Source organism: Pristis pectinata, chromosome 17, assembly GCF_009764475.1.
Source record: "Pristis pectinata isolate sPriPec2 chromosome 17, sPriPec2.1.pri, whole genome shotgun sequence".
Classification (NCBI taxonomy): domain Eukaryota; kingdom Metazoa; phylum Chordata; class Chondrichthyes; order Rhinopristiformes; family Pristidae; genus Pristis; species Pristis pectinata.
The window spans coordinates 38391830-38411204 of record NC_067421.1 but is presented as its reverse complement, the minus strand read 5'-3'; the positions used below and the strand labels follow the sequence as shown (position 1 = coordinate 38411204).

General features: G+C 42.8%; 1 protein-coding gene across 2 annotated transcripts in view; it reads left to right on the top strand.

The window, feature by feature from the left end:
- Positions 1-18949, top strand: part of cltcl1 (clathrin, heavy chain-like 1) — a 57343-nt gene extending 38394 nt beyond the window's left edge. The window contains exons 23-33 of one of the 2 annotated variants that reach the window (XM_052032026.1): positions 3482-3646; positions 3862-3969; positions 6028-6195; positions 10126-10275; positions 10482-10613; positions 10695-10805; positions 11566-11736; positions 11828-12049; positions 13542-13562; positions 15059-15134; positions 17827-18926. In XM_052032026.1, coding sequence (XP_051887986.1) covers positions 3482-3646; positions 3862-3969; positions 6028-6195; positions 10126-10275; positions 10482-10613; positions 10695-10805; positions 11566-11736; positions 11828-12049; positions 13542-13562; positions 15059-15134; positions 17827-17936 — 1434 coding nt within the window. In that variant the 3' untranslated portion in view covers positions 17937-18926. Of the gene's footprint in view, positions 1-3481; positions 3647-3861; positions 3970-6027; positions 6196-10125; positions 10276-10481; positions 10614-10694; positions 10806-11565; positions 11737-11827; positions 12050-13541; positions 13563-15058; positions 15135-17826 lie in introns of both variants that reach the window. The other variant, XM_052032027.1, reaches the window with a different exon arrangement.
- Positions 18950-19375: the final 426 nt, after the last annotated feature.

Below are 19375 nucleotides of genomic sequence, written 5' to 3'. Positions count from 1 at the left end.
GGCAGATATATGACATCCACCTCCCTGCCCTCAAGGTCCCACATGAAGGCTAGTCTAGAAGGTTAGATCGCATGGGATCCAGGGAGAGCTAAGTGGACAAACTTAGTGGTGGGATGCAGAGGGTGATGGTAGATGGTGGTTTTGTGGACTAGAGGCCTGTGACTAGTGATGCGCCACAGGGATCAGTGTTGGTCCAATTGTTCATTTATCAGTGATTAGGATGAGAATGTACAAGGCATGGTTAATAAGTTTGCAGATGACACGAAAATAGGTTGTATCATAGACGTTGAAGGGAGTTATCAAAAATTACAAGGGGATCTTGACAGGCTAGACGTGAACTGAGGAATAGCAAATGGTGTTCAGTCCAGGTAAGTGTGAGAGGTTGCATATTTTGGGAAGTCAAATACAGGGAATGGCAGGGCCTGGGGAGTGTTGTAGAACAGGGGGATATAGGAGGACACATACAGTTCCTAGAAAGTGATGTCACATCTAGACAGGGTGGTGAAGTTGTTTGGCATGCTGTCCTTCGGTCAGGGTTTTAAGTATAGGAATTGGGATGTTGCAATCGTACAAGACGTTGGTGAGGCCACACCTGGAGCATTGTGTACTGTTTTGGTTTCTCCACTATACGAGAGGCTGCTTTAAGCTGGAAAGGTTGCAAAGCTGATTTGAAGACAATGCCAGGACTCGAGAGCCTGAGTCATGGGTTGAGGTTGGGCAGGCTAGGGCTTTATTCGTAGGGTCATGGGAAACTGAGGGGTGACCTTAAAATCATTGAGTGGTATAGATGGGGTGAGTGCACAAAGTTTTTCCCAGGGAAAGGGCATAGATTGATGTCGAGAAGGGAAAGATTTAAAGGGGTCCTGAGAGACAACTTCATGCAGAGGGTGGTGCATATATTGGATGAGCTGCTAAAAGACACTTGGACAGGTACCTGTGTAGGAAACATAAGAAACGAGTAGGCCATCTGGCCCGTCGAGCCCGGATGAGGTGTATCCCCGGGTTCTGAAGGAGGTGGCTTTAGAGATAGCGGAGGCATTGGTGATAATTTTCCAGGAATCGATAGATTCCGGCATGGTTCCGGAGGACTGGAGGGTCGCAAATGTAGTTCCGCTGTATAAGAAAGGAGGGAGGCAGCATAAAGGAAATTACAGACCTATTAGTCTGACATCAGTGGTGGGAAAGTTATTGGAATCTATCCTCAAGGATGGGGCTACAGAATACCTAGAGGCGCAAGGCAAGATAGGTCCTAGCCAACATGGTTTTGTGAAGGGAAGATCCTGCCTGACCAACCTATTGGAGTTTTTTGAGGAAATCACAGGTAGGGTGGATAAGGGAAAGGCGGTAGATGTTGTGTATTTAGACTTTCAAAAGGCCTTCGATAAGGTGCCTCACAAGAGACTGATTAATAAGGTGAGAGGTCATGGAATTACGGGTAGGATAACAGAATGGGTGGAGCATTGGCTGGTTGGCAGGAAGCAAAGAGTGGAAATAAAAGGATCTAGTTCTGGTTGGCTACCGGTCACTAGTGGTGTGCCGCAGGGGTTGGTGTTGGGGCCGCTCCTTTTTACCTTGTACATCAATGATTTGGATGATGAAATAAATGGTTCCATGGCTAAGTTTGCAGATGACACCAAGATAGGTGGAGGAGTAGAGAGTATTGAGGAGATAGGAAGGTTGCAGAGAGACCTAGACAGTTTAGGAGAATGGGCAAGGAAATGGCAGATGAGATTCAATGTTGAGAAATGTGCAGTTGTACACTTTGGAAGCAGAAATAAGCGGGCAGATTATTATCTAGAAGGAGAGAAAATTCAAAGTATGGAAGTACAAAGGGACTTGGGGGTACTCGTGCAGGATACCTTAAAGGTTAATCACCAGGTCGGATCGGTGGTAAAGAAAGCGAATGTTATGTTGGCATTCATTTTGAGAGGTATAGTGTATAAAAGTAAGGAAGTGTTGATGAGGCTCTACGGGGCACTAGTGAGGCCTCGTTTGGAATATTGTGCACGGTTTTGGGCCCCACATCTTAGGAAGGATGTGCTGACGTTGGAGAGGGTTCAGAAGAGATTTACGAGGATGATTCCAGAAATGAAAGGGCTTACGAATGATGACCGTTTGTTGGCTCTTGGACTGTATTCACTGGAGTACAGAAGAATGAGAGGGGACCTCATAGTGACATTTAAAATGTTGATAGGAAAGGACAGAATAGATGTGGCTAGGCTGTTTCCCTTGGTGGGTGAGTCCAGGACCAGAGGGCACAATCTTAGATTTAGAGGGTACAGTTTCAAAACAGATGAGGAGAAATTTCTTTAGCCAGAGGGTGGTGAATTTGTGGAACTCCTTGCCACGTACAGCAGTGGAGGCCAGATCAGTGGGGGCGTTCAAGGAGGAGATAGATATCTAAATAGTCGGGGTATCAAGGGATATGGGGATAAGGCCAGAAATTGGGATTAGAATAGGTTTTTTTGTCTCCCCCCCCCCCCCCCCCCCCCCCCCCCCATTCCCCATTTCTCATTTCTTTTTTTCCCTTTCCCTTGGAGCAGACTCGATGGGCCGAATGTCCTGCTTCTGCTCCCTTGTCTTGTGATCTTGCTCTGCCATACAATAAGATCATGGCTGATCTGGCCATGGACTCAGATCCACCTACCTGCCTTTTCCCCATAACCCTTAATTCCCCTACAATGCAAAAATCTCTCTAATGCTGTCTTAAATATATTTAATGAGATAGCCTCTACTGCTTCCCTGGGCAGAGAATTCCACAGATTCACTACTCTCTGGGAAAAGCAGTTTCTCCCCATCTCTGTCCTAAATCTACTTCCCCGAATCTTAAGGCTGTCCTCTAGTTCTAGTCTCACCAGTGGAAATAACCTTCCTGCCTCTCATCTATCTCTTTCATAATTTTATGTTTCAATAAGATCCCCTCTGATTCTTCTGAATTCCAGTGAGTATAGTCCCAGGTGACCCAATCTCTCTTCATAGGCTAACCCCCTCATCTCCGGGATCAACCTGGTGAACCACCTCCAAAGCCAGTGTATCTTTCCTCAATTAAGGAGACCAGAACTGCACACAGTATTCTAGGTGCGGCCTCACCAGTACCCTGTACAGTTGCAGCATAACCTCCCTTCTCTTAAATTCAATCCCTCTAGCAATGAAGGCCAACATTGCACCTGCAAACCAATCTTTTGTGATCCATGTACAAGCACTCCCAAGTCCCTCTGCACAACAGCATGCTGCTGTTTAGAGGGATAGGGGCCTATAGAACTAGCTTGCATGTCCATGCCAACCAAGATGCCTGAGTTGAGCCAAAGGGCCTTTTTTCCTGCTGTATTACTGAGTAAGTAGTGATGTTTCCTTTTTATAAGGCAGCCAGCATGAAGAGGCTTTATACAAAATTGTATCCTGAGGTGAGTTTTGGACTTGTGGCTTAATTTTGTATTCCTAACCAAAAATGAATGAAGATTAATTTAATTCTGGACTATAGGTTGGTGATCGCTGCTATGACGACGGCATGTATGATGCAGCCAAGTTACTTTACAATAACGTTTCCAACTTTGCTCGCTTGGCTTCCACGTTGGTGCATCTAGGAGAGTACCAGGCTGCTGTGGACAGTGCTCGGAAAGCTAACAGCACCAGGACTTGGAAAGAGGTAGGAGTTCCGCAAGTTGTTCTGTAGCAAACTGTATCCAGTTGTTAAATTTTTTGCTGAATCTGAATTTTTGACTAAATAGCTCCAATAAGTAGTTCATACAGAATAACAGCCACTGAAATTCCACCCAAACTCCCACTTCGTGCAATCTGATTACCAGTTCAACAGTGTGACTACAAATCTTTTAATAAGCTTTTTTAATCTCCTCTCTTCAGGTTTGCTTTGCCTGTGTGGATGGGCAAGAGTTCCGTCTGGCCCAGATATGTGGACTACACATTGTCATCCATGCTGATGAACTTGAGGAGCTGATCAGTTACTACCAGGTAATTCCATTTCAATAATGTAGACTGTATCACGTAAAACGTACCCTTGACTACAGATGCATAGCTGATTGAATGTTCAAAAAAAATTGATGGAGTTTTATTGGCTTATGTTTTGAACTGTGCTGAATGCAGAAAAACAGATTTCATTTGTAACTAGTGCCATGAAATATGAATGTTGTTTGCAGGTAGTATTTACTGCTTCCTGGTACCAACTTGCAAAGCCTTTGGTTGATTTGTGGGGGTGGGTTAGCAAAAGTAAAGTACAATACGATTTGCTTAAGGATTCCAAATGTACTGCTTGCCCGGGGTATGACCAGGTGGAAAGTTATCTATTAGCAACTGATGTAAATGGGTGGGGGCGAGGGAAGGAAAGTAAAAACTGCTGGGTGACTTGTGCCACAATTACTCTGCCGCCATTCTGAGGCAGTAAATGAAGAATTCCCCGTGAAATACAAAATGCACCATTTACAGGGGATGCATCCTGTACTCCTGGCTTTGCAAGCAGAATGTGACGACAGTGCTGACAAAGTAGAATGACTCCTGCGTGATAAATGGAGAATACACTCGCATCCAAGATGAATGTTAGTTCACAGCTGGGTGTTGCATTAAATACCAATTTAACTGCCTGAGCGTCAGGAAGCCATTATCAAAGGTACTCCTGTGTCAGCATCCTGTCATCTACAAAATTGTACACAGGAGCAGGTGAAGGCCACTTGGCCCCTCCAACCTGTTCTGCTGTTCAATGATTGTGACAGATCTTTTATCTTGATACCAGATTCCTGCTCTCCCCATACTAATGTCTTCTTATCTGGAAACGTGTTCAGCATCTTGCACTCCCACAGCCTTCTGTAGTAGAGAATTCTATCGGATTACCAGTCCAAGTGAAGACATTTTGTCATTTCAGTCCTTCGTGCCATGCCCTGAGACTGATCCCTGGCTTTCTCCTCGTCCTTTCCCTCAAACCAGAGTAAATGTCCTGCATCATCCTGTCAAGCTCTGACAAATGTTGTATCCCTCAATGCGATTGCCTCCCATTCTTCTAAACTCCAGTGAGTACAGCTGCAGTTGACCCAGTCTGTCTCCATACAACAGTCCCAGCATCTCTGGTAGGATTCTGTGCTTTTGACTTGTGCTCAGGATTGCAGTGGAAGTTGATAATTTAGAAAGGAAGGTTGAAGAAGTTTGACAAGGTAGTTGCTGAGAGGATGATTTCCCCCATTGTAGTCATCTATAATTGGCGTAATCTTGTGGCAAGGCACTGGCTACTGAGATTAGTTTTTTTGGGTTGAGAATCTTTAGAACGGTCTCAGACTGCTGCTTTGAGTCGGTAAGTGTATTCAAAGCTTGCATATCCCAAAGTTTTGGGAGTACAGGAGAGTAGTTCTGTGCATTGAGCAGGAAAATGGAGTTGAGACCAAGAACAGATCAGCCATGACCTTGTATGGCTGAGCAGGCTCATGGGCCAATATGGTCCATGGTACAGCAGGCACGGTAGTGTAGTGTTTAGTGCAATGCTATTACAGCACCAGCGACCCAGGTTCAATTCTGGCTGCTGTCTGTAAGGATGTATGTTCTCCCCATGTCTGCATGGGTTTCCTCCCACATTCTAAAGATGTACAGGTTAGGAAGTTGTGGGCATGCTATGTTGGTGCCGGAAGTATGGCGACATTTTCAGACTGCCCCCAGAGCACACTACACAAAAGATGCATTTCACTGTTTCGATGTACATGTGACTAATAAAGATATCTTTGTCTTATGGTCTACTTATCAATGCTTTTTGTCTGTTAATCATAAAACATTTTGCAGCAGGTGAACAAATATTTGGGGTTTGTGTATTTTGCTGTTTCGTTTGACTTTGGCCAAATAGCAGATTGGGTGGATGGCAATATTTTGATTTTTTTTAAACTGGAATCTTTGGAATGTGTTCCACTAATGAAGTGGGCACCAGCAGTGGAAGATCAGAGCAGCACTGGCATTTGTATCCTTCAGATGTTTGTGGCTATTTTGGAAGGCTGCTGGAAAAATACTTTTCCTGATGTTGACTTGTTTGTTTTCTAGGATCGAGGATACTTTGAAGAACTAATTGCCCTCTTGGAAGCAGCATTAGGTTTGGAGCGAGCTCATATGGGGATGTTTACAGAGCTGGCAATCCTGTACTCCAAATTTAAGCCTCAGAAGATGCGAGAACACTTGGAACTCTTCTGGTCCAGAGTTAATATTCCAAAGGTATCTGTACAACTGTTTACACTTGTCAACTCTGAATGAAGCAGCAGAATGAGCCGTGCATTGTATGCTGCTTGAAAAATCAGTTTGTAAAACCTTTCTGAAGTAACTTGCGAAGCTTCACATTTCTGTAGTTCTACCCTGGCTTGTTTCAGACATCAACTGCCATCTTCCTCGTGGAGCTGACCTGACAACTTGGTTTCATGTTTTAGTATTCAATCAACTTGTCTTTAAAGTCATACAACCAAATGTGTGCAGACCATCAAGTTCCATTAACATTAATCCCAGTTTATTCACATTCCCATTAACTGACCCTTTTTCTCCCCCCTCCCCCATCTCCCTCACCACACAGATTCTGCTACACGCTAGAGGCACTTTACAAGGGTCCGTTAACCTATCTTTGGGATGTGGGCGGAAGTCCAAGCAGACGCAGGGAGAACGTGGTGGAAAATCCACACAGCACCCTAGATCAAGTTGAACCCAGGTTGCTATTCTTCTGCTGCCCCAGGATTTCTTCATGTAAAGCTTCAAGGGTCTATTTTGGAGTTGTCTGTACACTTTATTTACACTCAGCCCCAACCAAACTTGCATTAGTTTGGTGCTGATCACAGATCAGTTTAAGAGCAGTCGCTAACCAGATGTTGCAGGTAGCGTAGTGATTAAATCATTGGCCTTGGTTAATGGTTCCGAGGGCACTGGTTTGAATCCCGTTCCATTAGCTGGTTAATTTAAGTTCAATTCTGAATTGGTAATAGTGACCTGTGGTTTATTAAATTTGACCTGTGATTCCACTCTAACAGCAACATGGATGATTCTTAACTGTAGTAAACCACTCTGAGGGCAGTCAGGATTGGACAAAAATTGCTGGCCCACTTCCATGAAAGAATTGCCAAATGAGCCAAGGTGCCCGAGATGTGTAATGATCTGGTGTGCACTGCCTTCCCAAAAATGTGTGGAAATACTAGAGTGGGGAATTGGATGAGTATTTAAAATGGATTCACAGGCCTGTCCAGAAAATATGCTACCAGTTGGCAGGTGCAATAACTGCATTTTGTGCTTCATGTCATCCTTTTACACAGAACTAGTAGGGTTTTTAAAAAAAAATCAAGACCACCACCTCACATTAGCATGAGCTGAACTGCTGGGCATTTCCCTACAGCTCTGCAGCTTTGATATTCCTTTTGCAAAAATTAGTGGGAAGCTAGAGGATTGGAAGTCTTTTAGAAAGCAACAGAAGTCAATTAAAAAAGCAATAAGGGGAGAAAAGGTGAAAGATGAAGGTAAGCTAGCCAACATTGGACCACTGGAGAGGTAGTAAAGGGGAACACAGAAATGGCAGACAAACTGAATAAGTACTTTGCATCAGTCTTCACTGTGGAAGACACCAGCAACATGCCAGAAATTTGGGAGTCGGGGGCAGAAGTGAGTGTAGTCGCTGTTACTGAGGAGGGGGTACTTGGGAAGCGGAAAGGTCTGAAGGTAGATAAGTCACCTGGACCGGATGGACCACACCTCGGTAGCTGAAGAGATTGTGGAGGCATTAGTGGTGATCTTTCAAGAATCACTAGTTTCAGGAATGGTTCCGGAGGACTGGAAAATCGCAAATGTCACTCCCTTTAAGGAGGGAGGGAGGCAAAAGACAGAAAATTATAGGTCAGTTAGCCTGACTTCAGTGGTTGGTAAGATGTTAGTCCATTATAAAGGATGAGGTTTCAGGGTGCTTGGAAGCACATGATAAAATAGGCCAAAGTCAGCATGGTTTCCTTAATGGCAGATCTTGCCTGACAAATCTGTTGGAATTTTTTGAGGAAGTAATGGGCAGGATAGACAAAGAGTCAGTGGATATTGTTTACTTGGATTTTCAGAAGACCTTTGACAAAGTGCCACATGAGACTGCTAAATGAGAAAGATGTAGAATATTTTCTAAACAGGGAGCGAATTCAGAAATCAGAGGTGCAAGGGGACTTGGGAGTCATAGTGCAGAATTCTCTAAAGGTTAATTTGCAGGTTGAGTTCGTAGTAAAGAAGGCTAATGCAATGTTAGGGCATTCATTTGGAGAGGATTAGAATATAAAAGCAGGGATGCAATGCTGAAGCTTTATAAGGCGTTGGTCAGACCACATTTGGAGTATTGAGCAGTTTTGGGCTCCATATCTAAGGAAGGATGTGCTGACATTGGAGAGGGTCCAGAGGTGGTTTATGAGAATGATCCCAGAAATGAATGGGTTAACGTATGAGGAGCATTTGGTGGCTCTGGGCCTTTACTCGCTGGAGTTTAGAAGGATGAGGGGGGGATCTCATTTGAAACCTACCGAATATTGAAAGGCCTGGATAGAGTGGACGTGGAGAGGATGTTTCCAGTAGTGGGAGAGTCTAGGACCAAAGGGCACAGCCTCAGAATAGAAGGACGTCCCTTTAGAACAGAGATGAGGAATTTCTTTAGCCAGAGGGTGGTGAATCTGTGGAATTCATTGCCACAGACGGCTGTTGGAGGCCAAGTCATTGGGTATATTTAAAGCAGAGTTTGATAGGTTCTTGATTAGTAAGGGTGTCAAAGGTTATGGGGAGAAGACAGGAGAATGGGGTTGAGAGGGAAAAATAAATCAGCCATGATTGAATGGTGGAGCAGACTCAATGGGCTGAATGGCCTCATTCTGCTCCTGTGTCTCATGGTCTAACATTCTTGCAAGCGTTGGTCTGCTCGTCTGTCTCCATCAGCCACTCTCCCATGCATACTTTTCACTTCTTCCCTTCCCACCATCCAGGAATCTAAACAATCCTTCCAGGTGAAGCAGCAATTCACTTGCACTTCTGATCTAGTATACTGTGCTTGTCGTAGTCTCTATTTTGGGGAAATGGATTAGGTGACTGTTTTGCCGAGCACCTGCAGGGCAACACTGAGCTTCCTGCTACCTGCCTCTCCCTCTGACCTGCCTGAGCCCACCTGCAACATGAAACTTTCAGAACACCCACCTCATTTTCCCTTCTGGGCACATTAAAGCTTTCCAGACTCTCTTGACTTCGACAACTTGAGGTAACTTGCTTTCTGTTTGTATCGGAACTTGCTGGTTGTGCTGCTTTTACTCCATTAGCATGAGCGGAGCTAAATTCCCTGTAGCTCTACATTTAGCAGCCTTTGTCAAGTTCTTTCATTAACTTATCAACTAGGTGACTTGATATACAACTTGACCTCTACAGCAACCCTGGCCTTGCCATTTCAGTGATCCACTTTGTCCTGTCAGTCCTTCCCTGCACCTCCCACCTCCCTGCAGCTTAAAAATGTCCTCTCTCCCAATTCTAATGGAGACTTTCAACCTGAAATGTTGATTCTTTCCATGGATATTGCCTGACCCAAGTGTTTTTCTGGTTTTAAGGCCATTTATAAATGGCTGTAAGACTTCTCACTGCTTTGGTAAAGCAGCCGACACATCAAGGGTCACGCACCCACCCCGGACATTCCCTCTTCTCTACCCACTCCCACCACCCACCCACCCCCCTCCCCCACCCCACCAAAAAATTGGGCAGAAGATACAAAAACCTGAAAGCACGTACCACCAGGCTCAAGGACAGCTTCTGTCCCGCTGTTATAAGACTATTGAACGGACCGCTACAATAAGATGGACTCTTGACCTCACAATCTATATCATCATGGCCTTGCACCTTATTTTCTACCTGCACTGCACTTTTTCTGTAACCGTAGTGCTTCGTTAGCAATAACCTTGTTATTACTTTCCCTTTGTACTACCTTAATGTACTGATGTGATAAAATGATCTATGGATGGTATGCAAAAGTTTTTCACTATCTCAGTATATGTGACAATAATAAACCAATGTACCAATTTATATCTAGAACCTCACTTTGAAGCAGTTTATTTGGAATCTTGATGTAGATTGGTCCCTTTTAAACTGAAATTGGTTCTGCCTGTTTTCTAGGTTCTCCGTGCTGCTGAGCAGGCCCACCTGTGGGCTGAGCTGGTCTTTCTGTATGACAAGTACGAAGAGTATGACAATGCTGTAATCACCATGATGAATCACCCCACAGATGCTTGGAAGGAAGGGCAATATAAAGATATTATTGCAAAGGTATTTCCTAATCTTGTTAGTAATGCTATAATATGCTGCCTTGCCCAGGCAGGGTGAAATATTTTGACAACTTGGTAGTTAGTACATTTCCAGTCCTTTGTCAAAAACATTTACAATGTAGTTATGCTCTCTCTATAGTTGTCATTGAGAGACATTTATGCATTTTAACCCTTGACTGGGAAGTGACTTCTTGAACTATTCCTCAGGTTGCCAACGTGGAGTTGTATTATAAGGCCCTGCAGTTCTATTTGGACTTCAAACCACTATTGATCAACGATCTCTTGATGGTACTGTCACCACGCTTGGACCATACCAGGGCAGTCACCTTTTTCAGTAAGGTGAGCCACTATTTCGAGTGAAGTGCATATCAAAACATTGCATTCACAGAACTGTACAAACAGCATTCTGTCCTATTACAGGTGGACCAGTTGCCGCTAATTAAGCCATACTTGCGATCTGTTCAGAATCACAATAATAAATCGGTGAATGAGGCTCTGAATAATCTACTTACTGAAGAGGAGGATTACCAGGTACATGGCAATACTGTATTAAGTTTTCAGGAAATGTGTTAATGCAAATCACTGTTTATATTGTGATTCACTCCCCTGTGACCACATCCATCCTTTGCCACACCTGAGCCTCCCTTTAAATGCAACAGTTCACTTCAGCCACTCCCTGTGATTAGCAAGCTACTCCAAAACTACTTATTGAATTTATTAGTGGCTTGTTTACATTTAATGATCTTGCCTGTACATGGAACCCCCATCTGGATCTAATTGAGTCATTCTTCAGACTCCTGTTCTTAAAGTGTCAGCCTGTTCAACGTTCATGGGTATGACCCTGGTTCTGGTATCATTCCAGTCAATCCCTTTACTGCTCTGCTTCTGTTTATTGCAAAGGAACCAATACTGTAGCTGCAATCTAGTTTTCGATTCTGTTTGAATTCTCCACTAAAATAAGAGCCCTCCTAGGTTATAGCCAAAGTCTCATGGTTTTGGAATTGACTTGCAGCTTTGGGTCAGGGTTGTATTATATATACTGGATGCCTGATCGGTAAAATCTCTTGGAAGGATGTTTAGTCCTGTGGGTAAAAATGAGCAATGGTGCATTTATTTGGATGATCCAGAGTCCTTGCAGAGGAACTTTATCTCGTTCCAGTTGACATTCCTGCTGGACCTTTTGATCATGGGAGCAATTATAAACACTTCTAAGCTTGGGTAAAGTTTTATCAGTGACTTGTCTGGCGACCTGGTATGACTACCTTGGATGTTTTTGTTTCACGACTTGCAGGGTTTGCGTACATCCATTGATGCATATGATAACTTTGACAACATCAGCCTTGCTCAGCGCCTAGAAAAGCATGAACTAATCGAATTTAGACGCATTGCTGCTTATCTCTACAAAGGTAACAATCGCTGGAAGCAGAGTGTGGAGCTATGTAAAAAGGATCGTTTGTACAAGGCAAGCACCTGTCTGAGCACCCTACACCTGCTTTACTGAGAGTTGAGATGTGGCTTTGGAACTTGATTCTGAATTTTTCACTGTTTTCTAGGATGCAATGCAATATGCAGCAGAATCCAAGGACACGGAGCTCTCCGAGAAGCTGTTGCAATGGTTCCTAGAAGAGGGCAAGCAAGAATGTTTTGCATCTTGCCTATTCACGTGCTATGATTTGTTACGGCCAGATGTGGTTCTTGAGCTGTCATGGAGGCATAATATTATGGACTTTGCAATGCCATACTTTATTCAAGTTATGAGAGAATATCTTAACAAAGTAAGTGAGCTTTTAAATATCATTATTCCAGTAAAGTTTGAGCCTCTCTTAGTTTCCACGTGACACACCTTGAGTGACAATGAGAATAATTTGGTGTTATAAAAACAATTTATTAATAAAGTTTCAGTCTGGTTTAAGCCAGGTGCTGAATCTTTTGCAGAGCTTTTGCTACATAACAATTTAGCACACTTCCAGTCTGTTTAAATGCAGGTCTTCCTGTCTCAGCTTGTTGGGTCTGCACATTAGGTGTTGTGTACAGAACAATGTGCCTTTAATTAGAAGTGATATAAAGTATTGGCGGAGCAATTCCAGACCTTTGCGAGTGTTTACTTATCAGTTAGGATGCGTGCAAGTGAACCTGAGGCTTTGCATTCAAAAGTACAGGAAACTACTAATTCAGCTCGATCACCTGGCAGTTTGCCTCTGTAATAGATATTTGTTAACTTGGTCAAGGGACAGTTTTAATTTCATTTTCTAGTGTTCGTATCTCCAGGTCAGTCCTTGGTGATTGAAATGTTGATGGTGCAATGGGCACTAAAGCAGATTTGAAGTATTAAGCATATGAAATGACTTGGATTTGCTGTTGGCAAGGGTTCAGAATTAGGTTTACTGTCACTGACATATGTTGTGAAATTTGTTGTTTTGTGGCAGCAGTACGGTGCAAAGACAGAAATTGTCTTTGCACTGGATTGCAAAGGAGGATTAACTGGGTCGCAAAGGAGGATTAAAATTTCTTCCTATTCCTATCCAAGGTTTCATTTCAGGCTTAAATTAGAAAACTATACTCCATTTGCACAGGATTACAGGTGCATGAAAATTTAATGTAGAATTGAAAATGGTCTTGATTACAAAATAATAAGGATACAAGCAGAATTCCTTTACTCATTACAATTCAGAAGTCATTGCAAATGATTCTTTGGTCTAAGGTTTAGATTACACAAAGCTGAATTCCCTACAATTTAAAATAATAGGATAATTTGGTCAGTTCCCATTGATAATTTGAAACTAATGGGTGAGATGGAAGCTATTTATAATAGCTGAGGAGTCTACAGCTTGGTGTGGGTTTAAAAAAAATGGTCTTTTTGGAGTTGGGGAAACATTGCCAAGTGTAGAACTTTCATTTGTGAGTCAGCTAATGTTAGATTGTCATTTAATTTTTAAATCTGAGATTTTTCTTTGTTAACCAAAGGTATTAAGGGATATGGAAATGGTTAGGGAATGGTTAATTCAGATTATCTGATCTAGTAGGATGGCAGTGTAGGCTCCAAGCTGAGTAGCCTACTGTTCCTTTTGATGAGTGGTATAGATACTTGAGGTTTGTGTTCAAACTGAAATTGATGACACAGAAATTGATGAAACTGAAATTTTGTTACTTTGAAGTTGCATACTCATTCCAGTGGGTCACAATTTTGCTGCTTGATTTTCCTGTGATTTTTCTTTAATCTGTGCTTTTACTCTAGGTCTCAAGTTTCACCTCTGAATTTTCTTGCAGGTTGATGAAATAATGGAAAAGGTGACCATCTGCTTTTTTGCTAACATAGTTGGGCTTCCTCAACCTGTAACCAGTAGATAAGGGTTTTTAATTGCTCTTAGAGGGAGATCCTTAACCTGTCTGTAATTGAGTGCGATGTAAAGCTAATCTAGTTCTTGACTAAACATTTTGGTGATTAGCAGTTTTAAAAAACTCCAACTAACTGCTTGTTCTCTTTTCTAACTAGAACATTTAGGTTCACTAACTATTCTTCCTACATCTTGAGGTTCTTAATTGTGAAACATGTCAATTAAACATTACTTAAATCACCCTTGCTCTCCATAATATGCTTGCATCTGTCGTGTCTTTTAAAACAGACTTGTCAACCAGTGCTCAAAAAACCCTGGGTGTGTTTAAACCACCATACATGGCAAAGTAAACCCTGTTCCATGGGAATGAGCTGAAGTGACAAACTTGGATTTCGATAGGTCCAAGGAAAATACTTCATCTTTTCAGTCAATAAATCAGCCTTCTGCAAAAATAAGATTTTTGGACGGGTTCATTATTGTTTAGCACCTCAGTGTCCAAGATTCCTGTATTAACAGGGTAATGAAGGCAGGATATCTCCTTTGCTTAGTGGCTCTCTGCCTCTTTTCACCACCCTTACAATACACTGCCACTTGATTTCAAGTTGATTAATCAACTTTGTCAAAGTACTTTTATCAATTGACAGCTTTTTGTTTAAACACAATAGATTGCCGATAATTTCCCTGCTGTACTGAAGTTATCCTACAGGGAGAAATTTGCAGCTAACTATTTGCTGCTTCTCTTTGCCATTAACATCTCTGCCACACCTGCCCCACACCCACCTGTAGGTAGCCACACAGGGTGCAGTTTGCATGTCAGTTTTTGCTTCACCTGCTAGAAGGGGGGGAAATCAAGTAAAAGGCATTTGGCAAAACTTCTCTATCTTTTGCGATGTTTTTTTAACATTTTTGAGTTGCATTATATTTATTTTAACTGATTGTATTGTCCCAATGTGTTACCTATATAGTCTTTCCACATTGGATAATCGAAACATTATATTAGACGTAACCTGTCAACCATTGTAGACCATACCTGCCTTGTATCTGTGTGGCTCTTATAGATGTCTTATAGGTATTCAATTCTAAGTATCTTGGCTGTGTGAATTGCTGGGTAATTGTGCATCTTGTTAAATTAATTTTTAAAAAAATTTTTTTAAATTTTATTTACGGCGTGGTAACAGGCCCTTCCGGCCCAACGAGTCCGCGCCACCCATTTTAAACCCCCAAATTGATGTACCCGTACGTCTTTAAAATGTGGGAGGAAACCGGAGCACCCGGAGGAAACCCACGCAGACACGGGAGAACGTACAAACTCCTTACAGACAGTGACAGGAATCAAACCCCGATCGCTGGCGCTGTAATAGCGTCGCGCTAACCGCTACGCTACTGTGCCGCCTTATGAGAAGCATAATTAGTGACAGGTTTTTACATGGCCTTTTGTTAAAATTGCAGGTGGATAAACTTGATGCTTCAGATAGCTTAAGGAAAGATGAAGAACAAGTAACTGAACCAGCTCCACTAGTATTTGGTAAGTTTCCTCTATGTAACTAACATAAACTAGCTTAATAGATCAGGTTCTGGTCTCCGGAGCTGTGACTTGAATCCAGTGAATGTGGTATCTTGGTGAATTGGTTTATTATTGTCACATGTATTGAGGCACAGTGAAAAACTTTGCATGCCATCCATACAGATCATTTCACTACAACAGTGCATTGAGGTAGTACAAGGGAAGGCAATACCAGAATGCAGAATAAAGTGTTACAGTCAAAATGCAGTGCAGGCAGACAATAAGGTACAAGGCCACAACGAGGTAGATTGAGGCTGAGTCCATTTTATTGTACTAGGAGATTGATCTTGCAATGAAATTTGCCAGTCACGAGCAGTCACTCCAATTCATTGTGATTAGCTCTTAGCCATTTGCAGCGTAGTGCCTACAACACAAGTTTTTATTTGACCACATTGCATGAGACCCAGATTTGGAAATCCAAATCCAATCAATGCATAGAATTATCCTTGTCACAGTTCTGTGGACTGACACTGTTTAATAGCATGACAATAGTACTGCATTAAATCAATCATTTGAGATTCCAGCAGTGAATGTTTTATCTCAAGCAAAATCAATTGGCCAGAGATGGGGGTATAATGGTAGCTAGGTGGGTGTAGCATTCTCTTCATGAGTCAAATTGACACCTGATGTTTCAAAGCTTCAAGCTAAAGCCAAGTAAAATGTTTACTGCCCCCAACAGACAAATCAACAATCCTGTGCTGAGCAGCTTAAATGAAGTTTTAAGGGAATTAGTGCTATAGGGTATTCTTGAAGTGAGGGACTTGGGGGACACAGTGGTAAACTTCTAGTTGCATTGGTTAGCATGCTCTGAAAGAGAATCACCAGTCACAACCTCGGTGATAAGATTTCCTTATTAGTCACAGGTACATCGAAAAACACAGTGAAATGCATCTTTTGCGTAGCGTTCTGAAGGCAGCCCGCAAGTGTTGCCATGCTTCCAGTGCCAACATAGCATGCTCACAACTTCCTAACCCGTACATCTTTGGAATGTGGGAGGAAACCCATGCAGACATGGGGAGAACGTACAAACTCCTTACAGACAGTGGCGGGAATTGAACCTGGGTCGCTGGTGCTGTAAAGCACTATGCTAATCGCTACACTACCAATCAAGTTGCCATAGCATTAATGGGGATAACACCTGTAGTCCAACAATTGCACCTTCCAGCATGTGCTGGTGTATGAATTGTATGGAGCAGACTAAGAGATCTAGCGTTCACTGGCAACATACTTTTGGGCATCAGTAGAGCTGCATACCACAGCAGTCACCCAAAGTATTCCAAACTCTCTGCTAACTTAGTGACAAACTTTGTTTCAGTCTTGAAATTTGCAGTTTGATTTTTAACCTTTCACCCTCAAACTGTACTCCAAAACAATGGTCTCTGCACTATAAATTTTGCAAGTTCCCAAATTTAGTTGTGATCTCGATTGGCCCAAAGAGTTTGGAGCATTGAGTGGCCATCACTGCAATGTGCAGAGAAGGTGAAATGGAGATCCTAAAACAACTTATTTCATGAATCTTGTTGATGAGGTCTTTGCCTCTTTTAGACTGTTGTTTACCAGCCTCCTCTCCATGGACTCTGTCTACACTTCTTGCTGCCTCAGTAAAGCAGCCAATATCATCAAAGACCCCACCCACCCCAGACACTCTCCTCTCTCTCCCCTCCCCACCCCACCCCTCCAAAAAAAAAATAGGGCAGAAGATACAAAAGCCTGAAAGCACATACCACCAGGCTCAAGGACAGCTTCGATCCCACTGTTAAGTCTCTTGAATGGACATTGTATGATAGGATGGACTCTTGACCTCAGAATTTACCTCGTTATGACCTTGCACCTCATTGTCTGCCTGCCTGCACTGCACTTTCTCTGTAACTGTAACACTTTATTCTGCATTCTGTTATTGTTTTCCCTTGTACTACCTCAATGCACTGTGATGAAATGATCTGTATGGATGGCATGGCAAAGTTTTTCCACTGTACCTCGGTACATGTGACAATAATGAACCAATTTTCAGTGCATCCCCGTGAACGGAGTGGTGGGTGTGAAGGAATGAGCCGCTTGGTATCAGGGCTTGCACTGTTTCATTTACAGAACACATTGGCTTTACTCATTTCTGTACCAATTTATGGTCGTGGTTAATTGCAGCTACTGTCTTGTTAAACTACGGCTTTACTCTTTGGAGAGGAGGAGGATGACTGGAGACATGCTAGAGGTGTACAAAATATTGAGGAATAGAGAGAGTGAAGAGCCAGCACCTCTTTCCCAGGGCACCAGTGCTCAATACAAGAGGACATGGCTTTAAAGTAATGGGTGGGAAGTTCAAAGGAGATATCAGAGGAAGGTTTTTTACCCAGAGAGTGGTTGGGGCATGGAATGCACTGCCTGGGGTGGTGGTGAAGGCAGGTACATTGGTCAAATTCAAGAGATTACTAGATAAGCATATGGAGGAATTTAAAATAGAGGGATATATGGGAGGAAGGGGTTAGATAGTCTTAGGTGAGGTTTAAAGGTTGGCACAACATTGGGCCGAAGGGCCTGTATTGTGCTGTACTGTTCTATGTTCTAAACCATTGTCAATTACTGGTGAATGTCTGTGTATGATGTGACAACTGTACAGAGATCTGGCTTTTCTGATCCTTCCACTCTCTCCCCACAGGTCAGCAGTTGATGTTGACAGCAGGCCCCACTCCAGTGCCACCTCAGCCTGCCTACGCTTATAGCTATCCGGCTGGCTACACTCAGCCTGCTTATGGCTTCAACATGTAGACGACACATCAGCTTTGCCATTGCTATCCTGAATCCATGAAAGTGTACGACCTCCATAAGAGCACAGATACCCACCACCTCTGCAGCATGAGGATTTATAAAGGACTCCTGTTACTGTTATTTATTACATTGTTACATTTCAACTTTAAAGTGTAGCTTTTTTTAAAATTAGTAAATACAATGTTGAGAGGCACTGATTAGAAATTAAGGCAGGTATTAACTAGTTAATGGAATCTGGTAATAACTTCCAGTAGGTCAGCTGTCCAGTTTATGACACTGGTTTAGTGCAATGTGAACTGTTCTTGAATACAGCTCACCCTTGGTGTGAGGAGGAGAAACATTACAGAAGGCACGTTTAAATATTCCCTGGACTTAAGCTTGAGGAATTACTTTTGCCAGTATCTGCATGTTGCCAAGTATTTAATATTTTGCTAAAAGTGAATGCAAAAAAACTTTTGCATTCTTTATTGGTCTAGCACTGAATATTCATTTGGCCTCCACAAGGGCTCTGACTTTGACAGATGGATGACTATTCCATATCAGTTGGGTCCTCTATGCCAAAAAGCTGTGTGCCACTGTTAACTGAGGAAAAACCCCACTATGCCTAATGTTTAAAAAAAAATTATGAGCAGAAGCCTTGTTGCTAATCATGAGTAGTAGGTTCACTAGATAAGATGAGTGACAGCAATGTTTTGTTGAAGCCTCAATCCTTACTGAGGCTCATCTCTGGAAAATGGTCTTTATTGAACAGCATTTGGAGAGCGTGTCATCGCAATGAGTAGAATCTAGTTCAGCCCAGAATATAATGCTGGTCAGAATAAGATACCTTTACCATGGGGAAATTGTGCTGTTAACGAAAGCTTCAATATCAAAGGTATTGTGAATATTACTTTGCATAACTGTACAAATTTATTGGTTGGCAAGTTAAGAAATGTGTATTTGACCCTCTTCCTGCTGCCCTCATGACATGCCGCCAGAGGCATGAATAAAGTTTACACACGTAATTCTCATTACCCTTGCGTCTTCACTGGTCCTTTGCCTTAAATGTACAAGATAAATGTTCTGAATTTGTGAACATGTCGTGTGGTAATGTGGAATAACAGCCCAAGTTGGATAATTGTATAAATAACTGCTGCTTTAGAGAAGCTTTAACCAAAATGCATCACTGGAGATGGAGTGGCCAGAACCAGGGGTTGGGAATGGGGGGGGGGTCGGGAATGTTGGCTGGGTGCCTGGCCATAGCCCGGGAATGTGGGCTTGATACGTGAGTGGTCTCGAGAGCTGGTGGCTGGGTGACAAGTGCAGGAGGTATAGGGCAAGTGTGTGTGTGACTGTGTACATGCCAGGTGGCACCTATGCATGTGCCCACCTTTTAGGCTGAGCATTAATGTCCATGCAGTGGAGCCTGGTCTCCAGTCTTGGTTCCTTGCCACTGGATT